At 44.9% G+C, this 16,286-nt stretch overlaps 1 protein-coding gene across 1 annotated transcript in view; it reads left to right on the forward strand.

The window, feature by feature from the left end:
• Window positions 1-16,286, forward strand: part of LOC142574246 (sodium-coupled monocarboxylate transporter 2-like) — a 180,897-nt gene that overhangs the window by 140,325 nt on the left and 24,286 nt on the right. Inside the window, exons 14-15 of the mRNA XM_075683380.1 lie at window positions 3,132-3,313; window positions 4,387-4,487. Of these exons, the coding sequence (XP_075539495.1) occupies window positions 3,132-3,313; window positions 4,387-4,487 (283 nt within the window). The remainder of the gene's footprint in view (window positions 1-3,131; window positions 3,314-4,386; window positions 4,488-16,286) is intronic.

Consider the following 16,286-nt stretch of genomic DNA (forward strand, 5'->3'; position numbering starts at 1 on the left):
CCACAATGCGCCGGCGCAGAGGTCGAAGAATTCGACGCGCCCTTCACGGAATCGGAAATTTGGGATGCCTTACAAGGCCTCAGCGGACGCTCAGAGACGGGCCCTGACGGGGTCTTGAACAAGCTGTTGAGAAACCTAGACGGAAAGTCAGTCGAGAAGCTCACCGAAGAAATTAACAGAGCGTGGGAAACAGGACGAGTACCAGAGGTCTGGAAAGAGGCGTCGGTCATACTAATGCCCAAAACCGGTAAACCACTTGCGGCGGAGTACATGCGGCCGATATCGGTAACCTCGTGGGTAGGGAAGATGGCAGAACATGCCATACATAACCGAGTATCGCGCTACATAGAGAGAGGGGGCCTGTTCCCACATAACACGGTGAGCTTCAGACTGGGCCTCTCTACACAGGACGCAATGTTACTACTCAAGAAGCATATCATTGACGGCATGACCAGAGACACCAGGGGCATACTGGCCCTGGATCTAACGAAAGCGTTCGACACGGTCAAACACAGATTTCTAATGGAAACTATCTCGATGATGGGGCTCGGCCGGAAATTCGACTCTTACATAGGCTCCTTCCTCAGAGACAGGAATGCCATGATCAAAATAGGACAGGACACGTCGGATTGGTACACGCTGTGCGCGAGGCACCCCACAAGGGGCGGTGCACTCCCCTCTATTATTCAATCTAGCAATGAAAGGGCTCTCGGACCAGCTGACGAGAGTGAGCAACGTCAGTCACGCCCTGTGCGCAGACGACATTACGGCCTGTTGCCCGGGAGGGTCCGACGCAGAAGTCGAGCGGACTTTTCAAGACGCGTTGAGTACAACGGAAGAATACCTGAAGGAAACGGGACTCCGCCTGTCACACAGTAAATCGGAACTGTTGCTGTACAGGCCCTCGAAACAAGGCATGAGGAATTTGATGCCGATCGATCAAATAACGATCAAATTACACACGAGCGACGGCCAGCCGATCCCCGGAGTGGTCACTATAATATTCCTGCGGCTGCTAATTTAGGCTAAAGCGGTAACACGCAAACGGTCATGAAACTCACGTCCAAAGCGGAGAACATGCTCCGGCTGATCCTCAGGGTGACCAACCGCAGGGGAGGGCTCAGCGAGAGCAATCTCGTCAGACTTTAGCACGCCTTCCTCATGAGTCACGTAAATTACGTAGCCTCGGCGCTAAACTGTACCAAGAGAGACGCAGCCAAGATAGGCACTGATGCGCAAGAGCATCAAAATCGTGCTAGGTCTTCCGATCACTACTAGCACGGAGCGGCTCGATCGGTTAGGGGTCCACAATTCGCAAGCAAAAATTATCGAAGCACAGACCAAGGCACAGATGGTGCGGCTGTGAACCACCAGGGCCGGCAGACGCATCCTTGAAGAAGCCGGCATAAATGCCGAATCAGAGTGCAACGTACGCAAGGTCGCTTTCAGCGCGGTGGCCTGGGGCACTTTCAAGGTAGAACCGCTTCCGAGAAACGTCCACCCGCAATTCAATGAGGGGCGCCGAAAGGTGATGGCCCAAGCACTGCTGAAATCGACTGCCAACTGCCCGGGACTGGCAGCATTTGTAGACGCGGCCCATACGGGTGCAGCGACCGGTACGCGGCCGTCTCGATACGCTGGGATGGGACGACCATCAACGCGGCGTTGGTCAAGGGGGTAACGTCCGATGGGGCCGAACAGGTGGCAATAGCTATGGCAATGAGAGACCCTGAAGGTCCTTACGTGTACGCAGATTCGCGATCGGCGGCTAGAGCATTCTCCTCAGGCTCAATATCGCGGGAAGCGGCCGCCGTCCTCGGCAACGTGGGAGCCGTGGTTCATCACGTCGTCAAATGCTTTCCTGCCCACTTGGGGGCCGACGTGCACCCCGACTTTCCCAACGCCAACGAGCTGGCGCATGGCCGCGCGCGAGGACTCACGCACCGCGGCGATCGTGGTGAACGAAGTGGCAGGGAGGGAGGGGAGCACCAAGACCCGCTCCTCACCTTCAACGAAATAACAACGCACTATCAGCTGTCGAGTTGGACCTTCCCACTCCCCCAGGCTAAACTCAATAGGCCACAGTCATCCATATTCAGAATGCTTCAAGCAGGGTCGCTTCCCTCGAGAGGCAGACTGAGCCTTTATTCCCCAGAGGTAGAGCCGCAATGTCCGGATTGTGGTGAATCGTACTGCTCGCTAGCGCACATGCTCTGGCAATGCACCGCGCTAAGCGGCACCGATTTCAGTAAAGAAGATGACTGGGTGGTCGGCCTCCGAAGCGACGACCACCAGACCCAGCTCAGGGCCGTCCAGAGGTCTCACGAAAGGGCGGAGGCTCACGGGCTTCCCGTCCGAACGTGGGTGCGGCCCGCGACCCCTGCCGACCACTAAACCAAGAGTGGGTGGGGAGGGATTCCACAGGACTCAATAAGGTTACTTCCTGCTCCTCCTCAATACATTCGGTTCGTCGTGATGAGCGCGCGTACGTGTAAGGTGTGTGAGCCACCGAGGGGTTATCAATCAGCCCTAGTTATTGTGCTGTTATGAGTCTTCTAAGCTGCTTTCTTCATTTTATCTTATACGCTATACTAAATACTTTCCTGGCTTGCCTTCTCTCTTTATTTCCTCCTTCTCATTCTCCCCTTCTCTCTTTCCCTGTGCAGAGTAGCTAGCAGACTACAGCGCACTATCTCAGGTCTACCCTGTCTTTCCTATCAATAAAACACATCTCTCCATCCTTTCAGAAGTCATACAACGGCTGCAGTTACTGCCTCAGAGAAAGATGCTCGCAGCGTTATACCAGAAGCCTTGTGGCCTCAAACTAGAATTATAGGCCTTATTCTCCTTCTATAGCTTTTCGGCAAGCTGTTATCTTTTTGCAACTTACTTCAGCGCTGTAATATTTTAGGTCATTATCATTTAGAGTCGCTTCATACGATCAATACAAGAAGGAGTACAAACCAAGTTGATAAAATTGATATTTTCTTAATTCATGTGGTTTCAATTACAAGTCACATATTCATAAATCAATGTGAAAACATTCAGCAGCTAACCTTCTGCACGATAAAATGCAATTGTGGGTATCATGTAATCGGTACTCATTCAGTTATCTTCGTCCTTCATTGCAGGCAGCAGCATGGGCAAGCCTGCTGGTGTGCGGCCTGCAGCTATGGCACGCCATTGGCAGGAGCCTGTCAGGCATATCGACGCCACCAATCCTTTACGGAACGCTGGATCGTTGCCCATTGCCCACAAATTCCACTGACGGAACGGACATACCGGTTTCGCCAAACGCGTTCTCACATGAAAGGTCTGTGCCCCGCCTGCAAGTGGACAAACACACGCAAAAAAATTAACTCTGTGAAATAGGAGAATCACTGGAAGCAGCGTAAATAGAGTAGGCTATTTTTTAACGGCACTGCCTGCAGGAAGTAAACTTTATTGTCCTTTTCTGCCCGTGTAGAGAATCATAATTTCACATTATGACTCTATAGAGAAATCGCAGCCTCATAGTGAAGTGCTTGGGCTCGCATTGGCAAAAGAGCTCAAGGCACGGTTCTGCGCTTCACGCGACATTGTTAGCTACCTTGCAATCGAAAAATTGCCTTTGTGAGGGTGGAGATTACGCGATTATATGCGAGAACATACAGATCTGTCGTGGAAGAAGGGCATGCTGACTATTTTTTTTTTATTTATGTGGTGGAGTGTTTCTTTTTTTCGATTTAGTTTAATATTTGGGAATATTATTTCTTCTTATTCTACAATGCAGACTCGCACTTCATAAACATATGCAAAAAATTTCCGGAGTATCAACGGATATGCGAGTAGGGGGAACGTGAAATACTGCTTGTTTCATCAAAGTGCAACCAGCGGGGCTTGGACAGAGCATTCGGGGCTCATGCGTATTTATTCCCTTTTTCCAGTCTTGGCAAGCTCTTCACATAATCATCCGTGAGTTGTAATCCTCACGAACATTCTTATGCGACCTGCCTATGACCATGTATAAACACGACCTCGCCGTCAATAGAACACTTGGTAGTTGTCGCTTTCGTAGTTTCCCTTGTCCCTCCCTTTTTTTTACCTGTGAAACAGGTAGCAAGGCTACTGCAGTCCCTCGTAATGCAATTTGTTCTCGCCTGCTCCGATATTTCAAGACAACTGCAGGAGTATTTATTTCCCTGCAGACAACATTCACAATTTTTCTTACTACTACAGTTACAATAATACTCACACTCCTAAATTTAGAAAACAAAACTACTTCGCACTTGTCCATAAGTAGATCGAGCACGTCGTAGGTATACGCCTACATTAGTTGCGTTGCTGTATTCGTTTGACTTTGGTCAGTGGTATTTAGTACCTATTATGTATGCTCTTATTGTGCAGGTCAAACATCTTCCCACTGTATCAGCTATCGTCCTTTTCCATTTCCTTTCTTGGAGCTCTGTTAACAATGCTGCTCGGCACCATCTTCAGCATTGCGAAAGGTACGTACAGTGCTCGCTTCTGTTTGTATTGTTCAAAGCCAATAGCTGTGGCGCTAAACTCAGAAAAATGCAAGGACAGAACGGTTCCTGAAGTACTTGTCTGATAATCTCAATATGACTCAGCCCAGGGTGTAAATATGCTCATCAAGCGAGCCTAAATGTGAAAATACGCTCAATTGAACAAAGATGAAAACTTCAAAGGGAAAGGATAGTGTAATGTTTCCTTCTTTGAGTATTCGCTTGACAACTCTGTTGTGAACGTCTAATGTATTGCAGGGGGCAGCGGACCTGCTTTTTCTCATCATTGTGTCATGTGCCATGCAATGGGCCGTAATGTCAATGGGGTTCAAGGTGCTGTTTGGAATACTGACTGAATTATCTTTCTCGGCCACACAATTGTCGAAAAAAAAACACAAGCGACGACAGCGTTCGATGATCAATTTTGTGCCTAAGTTACCCGCTAAAGAACAAGTGACAGCATGAATAAATCCATAACTCTATTGACTAAGCAGCTAAGACTTATCCTCTGCTTTTTTAGGAATGTTTTACGACTGAAATTTATAAATCGCGGCGAATATGAATATTCGAATAAAGTGACATCAGCATTAATATATCAAATATCGAGTGCATTCTCAATTTTACACAAAGTGAAACATTATTCTAATGGGCAGTGGACCACTAAAACCTAGACTCTGCGGAAAATAGACACCGACCGATCAGACAAAGCTCGGACTTAACTAAATGACAGTTTCTTTTTTTTCTTTCTTATTAGCATACAATGTAACAAAATGCACAAGAATTGTTTAAACGCATTGCCAGAATGCTATTGTCAGGTAAAATACAGACTATGGTACAAGGGTAAGCAGGCAGAACAGCAATGGTTGACAACATTATATGTGATAGGAAAGGTTATATATGATAAGAACAAAATATAAACGATTTAAACAGATTAGTGGAGAAGCAGAAGTGTCTAAATGAAATTGCAAAATTGCTCTTAATTTTTATGCCATTAGGAGTTCAGTTCCCAATTTGGGCACCCTTAAGTTCGATAACTCTTTCACCATAAGTATTATGACATGGTGGGAGGTTAAAATTGTGTCGATTTGCAGACCTCTTGGTCCTACTAGGTAGACTGAAGAAGTCTAAGGGAAGTGAGTCACTAGACACTACACTACTGTGTACTAATACTGCGGTTTTTTGTAAGAGTACAGAGTTTAAGGGTAGAAGTATCAGCGATTGGAATGAAGTCTAAGTTGAAACCACAGAAAGCTGAGCTAGTTGGTAAGGATTGATTATGCAAAAAAGGTGAGGCGTGCAGACAGGGCACAAGAGAATAGAAGTGGACAACACGAAAACCGACTATGAACTGAAGGGAGCACTCAGGTGAAAAAAGAAAAACACAAGACTCATCTACGCAAGCTCTAGAAAGGTATCACCACGTGTCAGTCGGATACATGTGCCGGTCTACGTGAGAGATAGCAGTTAAGGCACCTAATCTCTTCCTTATGTACCGTAATCAAAGGTTGACCCACGCACACACTTCCACCATTATAGATATGCCGTGCCTCTACCATAAGACGCGTATCTTCATTCGTGTGCCTGTACAATATCGCGCATTCATCTAACTCTGACCTGCAGTTACAATATTGACAGTGAAGGGAAAGATTAGAAGGCGTTCCATCGGTTAAACGACCTTTTATGTTCCATTAGCCTCTGATTGATACACCACCCCATTTGCCCTACGTAGAACCGGCCACAGCTAAAGGGAACGTTACAAACCACACCCATACGAAAGTCACTAAAACTGTTGTTGTTATTGTGCTTCACAGGAGGAATATCTGTTCTGTTTTTGTCTTTTACCTGCTCCTTTTTTCTCTGCACGGCAGCGCATATCTTACCTAGCTTATTGGGAGCAGTGAAATCAACATTAACAACATATCTACTTGCAAACGTTTAAGTCTGTGCGCTACTGAATGAATGTACGGAATAGCCACTACTATTTGTTTTGCGATTACTGCTTTCTGTAATCACGTCCGTCCCCCTCGAAACGATGTCAAAACTGTGTCGAAACCATGCCATGTCGTGCCTTAAGTCCTGTCTCACGAGATCCTGCATGCACAAAATGAGCGCCAGATTTAACGCACAGGACCGGCGCCTATTAGAAGCAGGTTTTCCTAGCATAACAGTGGTCACTGTGGCTGAACGCCTAAAGAAGTCGGTTTCGAGAGGTAGTTCAATTGAATTGAATTTTGTTTCTCGTTCATTCAAACGAGTGCAGACTGAGCCGAAAGGTATAAAGCCTGAGGAATGTCTCAGCTCCCGTAAACGACAAGGTTGACAGCAGATTGCACACACATGCACAATTTTACAAGTCATAACAGACTCGAATATTGCGAAGAAAGATAGGAATAGTGTCCAATGTCATTGCATTCAATGTACCCCAAACATTGGAATACATTCGGAAGAACGGGACAACGGCGTCATATGTGAAAGATCTATGATTGGATCAAACAAACATGCAGTGTATGTTCAAAACTAGCTGATGTTTGTCACTTATTTTGAAAAGCCTCGTGATTAATTTGGACACAACATCGTGCGTACTTTTTATTTTGCTTAAGTTAACAGCCAGCTTAGCTCCTGTATAGAAACTTGGGGTAGTACTTATAGAAACTGGGGTAGTACTACGGCGTGCCTCATAAGTAGACCGTGGCTTTGGCACGTAAAACGCCATAATTTAATTTTTTTTGTTTTCGATTTGTATTGTGTGCTTTGCCGCAAGGAGTATACGTAAATGTTGCGTCGAATACATTGTGCGCTTCGGTTTTTCTTTAGGATTTCTAGAGGTTGCATACGGTATAATCCTGTCCGCACGGAGCACGTTATATTTTTTTGGAATAATGGCGCTGTTCTTAGTTGTGAAAACCAGCCATAGTTATTTGTATATAGGTGAACAACTCTTTTTGGTAAGGTTATCACTTTCGTGTAATTTGTTCTGGGCGCCGCACCCAATACTCATATCTCGTAACAATGTTTTGAGTGAAGAAGCGTATTATACAGTTGTTTCAGCCATAGAAGGATGACATGTGCAATCCTGTAGATTACATCAATATATTTGTAATAATTCACTGCAAATTAAATTTACATGTATATTCCCCGATAATTCTTCACTACAATTTTATTCTCAAAATTGTTTGTTGTTCGACACCTTTGATAAGAAAGTTGTTAAATTTTACTTGTATTCTGCCATCAGTTCTTTTATTCGGTGCCCAAAATATACGTTGTTCTTTTTGCGTTCAGCCGGAGTTTGTTTGTCATCAATCATTCAGATAACAAAGATGTATATTATCTTACAAACTGCTGCAATTCTGCTCATTTATCGGCTCTAAGGAACCATTTGTACCACTTGCATACATAGCCTTCTTTCGGGAGCCTGGTAAATCTGTAATATCACTCACGTAAATGAGAAAGAATAACGAACCTCAATTGCAAACTTGTGGGACACCTTGCTTAGTATAAGCATCTCGGATGCAGTAGTTCCTAGATGAACGAACTGTTTTCTGTTGCGAGAATATACGCGCTTCGCTGCCCCAACTTCACTAAATTGTGTTCTGATTACTATTTGACTGACGTAAATACAAAGAGCCTGCGAAACAATGCACCAGTGAAAACGATCGAATATTAACGCGTTCATTTTCAACTACGTCTACAGTGGCTTATAATGACAGAAAGACTTGACTGCCGCATCTGCATCTCTAACCTACTAATAATCTTGTGGTAGTGATAAAGTGGTTGGCGACGTTTCTCGAATGAACCAGTGTGATGTCAATGGAGATTGATTCCAAACCAACGCGGCTGTGGCATTACAAAGTGGGCGGTCCTGTTGGGCTAACACCCGTGCGGTGCATAATAATCGCAGTGTACCTGTTAACCTGTCAGTTTTATAATTCGTTAATATCCCTTGCACAGAAGATTTCGCGTTGTGAAAAGGAGAGGAGGGGATAGCATGCATTTACTTACATCGTTGCATGATGTTGCATCATACAGACTTTGGTAGCGATCATATAAGTTTAGACACTTCAAACAAGCAGCCGTAAACTTGGCACAGCAGAACCTGACCACATTGTTTTTAGATAACGGCTACATTTTTAAGCGCTTTTTCGGCTGCGGATGTTACCGGGTTCAGAAAACTCTCTGAATGATGTTCATCATCATCATCATTTATTGGTCCTTAAAGACCCCTGGAAGGGGCATTACATAAGGGGGGGAACATTGAACACAACAACGCAGGTCACTGTCAAACATTGTCACAATCAGTGATCAGCAGGGTATATACAGAAAAAAAAGAGTACAAGAACCCTTTAAGCATATACAAATATAAAAATAGCAACAGTAAAGCAAACAGAGGCAAACAGAAGAAGACAATAATTTCCACATCATGTTTTCAAATAGGACGTCAGCAATTGCCGGAACTTAAATGGATCGCGTTCTATTACAATATGGTCTGGTAATGAATTCCATTCTTCAATTGCAAGAGGTAGGAATGACTTGTTAAATGCGTTAGAGGAGCCGTGCAGACGTAGAATGCTCATGGAGTTGAAAAGACGGCGTGATGTTCGGAGAGGTGGTAGCAGAAGAGAGTCCCGAAGCGAAGGAAAACAGAAGTATAGTTTATGAAATAATGCCAAACGGGCGATTTGTCGTCTGAGTGTCAGAGGCTCGATGTCAAGCGATAATTTTATATTGGTAACGCTGGAGTGAGGGTCGTAATCGGATGAAATATATCGGGCTGCACGGTTTTGAATGGCTTCTAGGCTATCGATTAGGTAAGCCTGATGTGGATTCCAAATTGGGGAGCCAAATTCTAGTTTGGTTCGGACAAAAGTTTTGTAAGCTAGACTGCGAATAGAGGGAGGGGAGAAGCTGAGGTGCCGTCTGATAAACCCAAGTGATTTCGATGCATCAGCTGCAATCTTCGTGATGTGCTCGGACCAGGTGAGTTTGCTGGTGATGTGAATTCCAAGATAACGGTAAGATTCAACTTGAGAAAGGGTGGTTGAGTACAACGAATATGCGTAGCTGAGGTTAGTGCGCTTGCGTGTTACCTGCATGTATTTACACTTTGATACATTCAGCTTCATTAGCCATGTCAAACACCAGTCTTCAATTCTGTCCAAGTCATTTTGAAGCAATAACTGATCGTTGGATGTGGTTATGCGGCGGTACAAGACGCAGTCATCTGCGAAAAGACGAATGCTCGACGAAATGCTGGAAGGAAGATCATTTATGAAGATTAAAAACAAAAGTGGGCCGAGCACCGAGCCCTGCGGGACACCAGAAAGAACTTCAGTTGTGGGCGAATGAACATTATCGATGACAGTGAATTGACAACGACCGGATAGAAAACAACGGATCCATGTTAATATCAGCGGATCAAGACACAAGCATGAAAGTTTGGCTAAAAGGCGCTGATGGGGTACACGATCGAAAGCTTTCGAGAAGTCGAGATATATAACGTCCGTCTGAAATGAGGAATCTACATTTAGGTGACGATCGGTTGTGAAATAGAAAAGTTGGGTTTCGCAAGAGTAACCAGGTCTGAAGCCGTGCTGGTTTGGAAAAAAGAAGCTGTTGCAATCAAGGTGAGATGCAACTTGTGAATATATTATATGCTCCAGTAGTTTGCAAGCAATGCATGTTAGTGAAATCGGTCGGTAGTTAGAAGGATCAGAGCGGTTACCTGCTTTAAAAACCGGTACTACTTTGCTCAGCTTCCAGTCGTCTGGAAGTGAGCCGGTAGCAATCGATTGCACGAATATTATTTGCAGAAACTGGCTTGATATGTCCTTGGTGCATTTCAGTATCTTAGACGATATATTATCCGGTCCAGGGGCGCTTGAAACTTTGAGCCTTTCAATAAGTTTTATGATACCATGTGTAGTGATGATAACGGGCGGCATCTGTGAAAACGGAAACTTAGATAGGGGAAGGATACTTAAGGTCGGTTCATTAGTAAAAACTGAGGAAAAGTAAGAATTCATTACATCACTGCGTTTGTCTGGTGGAACTTCAGAACCGTTATTGCTAACCAATGAGATATTATGTGATGACGTAATGGCGGGAGTTAAAATTTTCCAGAATTTTTTTGGATTGGAGCGAATAATGTCCTGTAAATCCAGATGATAAAATTTTCTTTTTGAGCATCGCAAAAGTTTTGTGTAATCGCAAAGACAACAGAAATACTTTTCCCAACGCAAAGCGCTAGCCGAATGTTTTGCTGCTCGGAAGAGTCGTTTCTTTTTATTTGAGAGTTTTCTGAGGGCATTAGAAAACCAGGGTCTGCTGGCATCGCCTCGATTGCAAACAAGGGGTACATATCGGTCAACGAGTGATAACAATTTTTGTTTGAAGAGCAGCCAATTTTCATTTACTGTTTTGGAAGTGGAGGACATGCGGAAGTAATGAAAAAACTTGTCCAGCTCGATGATAATATTCTGAATGTCAGCCTTCTTATAGTCTCGTATATATTTGACTGATGGTTGACGAGTAGGGATGGGTACGGACAGTTTGAATAATAAGGAGCAATGATCGCTGAAACCGGGAATGCATGATAATGACTGAATGGATTCAGGGTTCGAAGCAAGAACAAGGTCAAGAGTATTGTTTTGACGGGTTGGCATGTCGACTGTTTGTGTAAGATTAAAGGTAAGAACTAAATTAATAAACTCTTTCGATTGGCCACTGTGCGCCGATAAGTCGAGCCAGTTAATGTCAGGGAAGTTGAAATCGCCACAAAGTAAGCACCTCGCGCGGGGATAGCGGGCCTGAAGGTCCAGTAGAATTGAATACAAATGGTTAACAAATGAAATGTCGGCGTCCGGGGCACGATAGCATGCAATTAAAATGATTGTACTGGAAGGCAGTGTTAATTTCAGAGCAACAATTTCATGATTACTGATTGGTAAGAAACAGAAAGAGGGCACACTCGACCTCACGAAAACAAGCACACCGCCACCCCTCCGCCCCACTCTGTCGCACCTGTACACCGTGAAAGATTGCACATCGTGTAGCAACTCATCATTCGAGATATCAGAAGTTAGCCAGGACTCAGTAAATATTGCTATATCTGTACTGCTATCATTTAGGAAGGCTTCAACAGCGTCTTTCTTCGGCAAATAGCTACGAATATTGGCTAGAAGAACCGCCAAATTATGACAAGTCGGTGCGAAGTATCTCCCGCAGGGTGGCTGCGGTCGGGGGCGTGGCGGCGACAAGTAAGCGGGTGACGGTTGCTATAATTGCACTTCCTGGACAGAATTCGTTTCGGAATTGTATATGAATTGTCTGCCGTTCATGGTGAGCTTGTCGAATCGAATCTTAAAGTTAGTGCTTCTTTCTCGGGCGTAATTGAAAAGCATTTTTCGGGCTGTTTGCACGCGTGTTGAATAATCATCACGAATTGCGTAAGACATATCTTTAAGCTTAGGTCCCGCTGATAGAATGTTTGATTTAACTTTGAAACGCCCGAATTTCACAACTATAGGGCGCTTTTTGTCTGCCTGGAATCGCCCCAGCCGGTGCGCTCGCTCAATGTCGTCAGGATTTAGGTTAATGCCAAGTTTCTCTGAGCAAAAGGAAATAATCTGGGTCTCGGACTCTGCCCAGGTTTCACCTTTATTATCCTTTATTCCGAAAAAAATCAAATTTGACCGGCGAAGGCGATTCTCGGCGTCATCACATTTGTTGATAAGAGCTTTGATTTCCGCCGAGAATTTCTCAATACTTGTTTTCAAGGCGCAAGAAGACGAGTCGTTCGATTGATTATTCTCGACAACTTTTTCCAGTGCGTCGACACGCGAAGACAGGCGGCCGACCAGACCTTCTATGTTAGTGTGGGCAGCGCGGATTAGCGAAAGTTCTGCGAGAACAGTGGTTTGGGACTGCTCCAGGCGGGACAGTGTGTGTGAAATTGAAACAAGCGATACAAGTTCGTCACCGTTAGAAGGTCCGGGATTCAGTTCCACATCCCCTGACATGACAAGCAAGAGAGATAAGAAATTGACATTGAGGCAAAAATAACATGAAAAACACAACAATCTGCGGTAACAATCAAGCAGGTCAGAGGGGCACGACACTGCGACCAAAAAAGGACTACTGGTTCGGAGGCAACTAGCGAGAGGGAGGTAACTAACCTGCGCAAAAAGGAGCGGTTTCATGACCTCGTTCGTCGCAGCGGCATGCCCCGAATGGCCCCAGAACGGAAGCGGTATTTGTAGGCAAGGCAAAGCTGCTGAGGTGGCAGTACTGCGTGGTTGCCAGGCGAAGAACTCGACGGTAGCTGGATGCGGAAGATTCAGCCAGTCTTCTGCTGCTCGGTCGCCATCCACAGGAGGCTGTGTAGCAGCGTCATCGGGTTGACCAGCGGTGGCGGGATCGATGAGGCCGAAACCGGAATGTAGCGGAGCAAGGGTGCATAGCAGGAAAGCCTGCGCAAAAAGGAGCGCAACTGCCCTTCTGGTACAAGTATTGTGGGCATCAGTATATTTTACCATCTTACGCTGCGCCATTTTAAAATAACATGAGAACATACACAAAAACAGAATTTTTCTTTCGTAGAGGTCGACAGGATATTCGTAAAAGTGAAGAAGGAGCCCAAATTTGTACACATAACGAAAACTACGGGGTAGTTCTTATTCTATGGCTACTCTGTACTTAAAACCTGCCATTGTCTCTGCCCGTTTATGGTTGCTGGTTAATCAGATCACTAAAAAAATTATGCGACTCGGCTTAGTGGCCAAGCGGCTATGTCTTTTGGGCCGCTATGCATGAGGTCCCAGGATCAAATTCAGACAACGGTGCCCTAATTTTGATAGAGCCGAAGCACAAAACATCCGTCTGCCATACATTGGGTGAATGTTAAAGATCCCTGGGTGGTCATAATTTCTGGAGACACCCCCTACAGTGTGCCTCGAAATCTTATCGTGGTTCTGACGGGCAATACCTTATAAGGTAAAACAACTATATCATGTGACTATTTCAAAATGCCTTGGCATAGGTTCACTCAAATAAAGTGATTAATGGGTGTTGTGCAACTGTCACCTGATTAGTCCGGGCTAAACCTTGTTAAAAGGTAGAAAACGGTAAAACTAAACAGTTGCAAAAATGGGAGCCCAAAGTTAGCGTTCATCCTGTCACCAGTCCTACCTTTTCCTTCATACTCGAACTAAGTTGCGCTAAAAGAAGACAAGGCAAAATCGAAGTTTGACTCTCAAGTGCGGGTGTTTCCCGATGGAGACCAAGTTCTTTTTCACAAATCAATGGAGACATAAGGCACGCAGTAACTTCTTATCTTTCACTCCCGCAGCGTATCAAAAAAATTTGGAATTTCTGGCTTTAGTGAAGTCGCTGCAGCTGCATGCGCCGTCACCGAGCACGAACACAGGGAGGTGTAAACAACGAAAGTTGCCGGCAAACGTTTAGTACGCTTGCCAACAGACAAGAAACACGACGTTCCCGTCCACACAGGATGCCGTGCAGCGTGTGCAGGGTAGCGCTTGTGATCCCTATGCCGACAATAAAAACCAAGCGATGAGGGAGAGCAAATGACAGTTCGGGCCGCACCAGAAAAATAAATGCGGTAATCTGAGACGATTTTTTGACGACTCTATAATCCGCCACCGCCGAGCAGCACCTGCGCAAGTGGGGATCACTTGTGCTGGAGTCGTCCCACAAAAAACATTTTCTGTGGGCAGTAACCGTTGAAATGTTGCACTATAACGGTCCGAAACACTCTTCATTGTTGTTTGAGCCTCAGCAATGTAATAAGGTTGGGTTGCTATATTCGAACGAAAGAAATCTTAGACCATTGAAATTAGCTAATTCTCGAATCAAGTAAAACTTGAATGCGAGGAACTGTTTAATTGGCAATGAATATCCGAAACTCTCTTAGCACCCGGAAGAAACTGGTACATAAGAAACCGATAAATGAGTTAGCGGTAAGAGGGAAAATAGAGGAATTCCAGATCAAGCTACAGAACAGGTATTCGGCTTTAACTCAGGAAGAGGACCTTAGTGTTGAAGCAATGAATGGCAATCTTGTGGGCATCATTAAGGAGTGTGCAGTGGAAGTCGCTGGTAACTCCGTTGGGCAGGACACCAGTAAACTATGGCAGGAGACGAAAGATCTGATCAAGAAACGCCAATGTATGAAAGCCTCTAACGCTACAGCTAGAATAGAACTGGCAGAACTTTCGAACTTAATCAACAAGCGTAAGACAGCTGACATAAGGAAGTATAATATGGATAGAATTGAACATGCCCTCAGGAACGGAGGAAGCCTAAAAACAGTGAAGAAGGAACTAGGAATTGGCGAAAATCAGATGTATGCGTTAAGAGACAAAGCCGGCAATATCATTACTAATATGGATGAAATAGTTCAAGTGGCTGAGGAGTTCTATAGAGATTTATACAGTACCAGTGGCACCCACGACGATAATGGAAGAGAAAATTGTCTAGAGGAATTCGAAATACCACACGTAACGCCGGAAGAAGTAAAGAAAGCCTTGGGAGATATGCAAAGGGGGAAGGCAGCGGGGGAGGATCAGGTAACAGCAGATTTGTTGAAGGATGGTGGGCAGATTGTTCTAGAGAAACTGGCCACCCTGTATACGCAATGCCTCATGACCTCGAGCCTACCGGAATCCTGGAAGAACGCTAACATAATCCTGATCCATAAGAAAGGGGACGCCAAAGACTTGAAAAATTATAGACCGATCAGCTTACTGTCAGTTGCCTACAAACTATTTACTAAGGTAATCGCAAATAGAATCAAGAACACCTCAGACTTCTGTCAATCAAAGCACCAGGCAGGATTCCGTAAAGGCTACTCAACCATAGACCATATTAACACTATCAATCAGGTGATAGAGAAATGTGCGGAATATAACCAACCCTTATATATAGCTTTCATTGATTACGAGAAAGCGTTTGATTCTGTCGAAACCTCGGCAGTCATGGAGGCATTGCGGAATCAGGGTGTAGACGAGCCGTATGTAAAAATACTGAAAGATATCTAAAGCGGCTCCACAGCTACCGTAGTCCTCCATAAAGAAAGCAACAAAATCCCAATAAAGAAAGGCGTCAGGCAGGGAGATACGATCTCCCCAATGCTATTCACAGCCTGTTTACAGGAGGTATTCAGGTTTACAGGAGGATTGGGATGAATTGGGGATAAAAGTTAATGGAGAATACCTTAGTAACTTGAGATTCGCTGATGATATTACCTTGCTTAGTTGCTCAGGGGACCAACTGCAATGCATGCTCACTGACCTGGAAAGGCAAAGCAGAAGAGTGGGTCTAAAAATTAATTGAACATCTTGAAGGGGCAGCGTGAAAAAACGACGACAGAAGGCAGGAACACACAGGACAGCGCTGAACTCACAACTAACTTTATTCGAAGGCATACATACACTTAAGTACACAACCCATAGCCACGTTCTCTCCCATCCATGGCGTCATATCAGTGCGCAGGCAAAAAAAACAAAAACACGCGAAACCATTTAATCTAATACTACGTTATGGAGCTGCTTAAAAATTCAAATTCACTATCATGCAAATTTATCGATGGCATGCTTACACAGCGCGACCCTTTTTTTCTGATATAGAAGGCCTCAATAATCTCCCTCGTAGTCCGATTTTTGTGCGTGAAAAGTATTGTGGTGTCTTTATATATTGGAGTGCACCCATGCTCAGAGCAATGCCGCGCGACATGCGAGTAGGCATTACCCGTTAGTGAGCGCCTAT

The sequence above is a fragment of the Dermacentor variabilis genome, chromosome 3 (genome assembly GCF_050947875.1).
Source record: "Dermacentor variabilis isolate Ectoservices chromosome 3, ASM5094787v1, whole genome shotgun sequence".
In the NCBI taxonomy this organism is placed as follows: Eukaryota; Metazoa; Arthropoda; class Arachnida; order Ixodida; family Ixodidae; genus Dermacentor; species Dermacentor variabilis.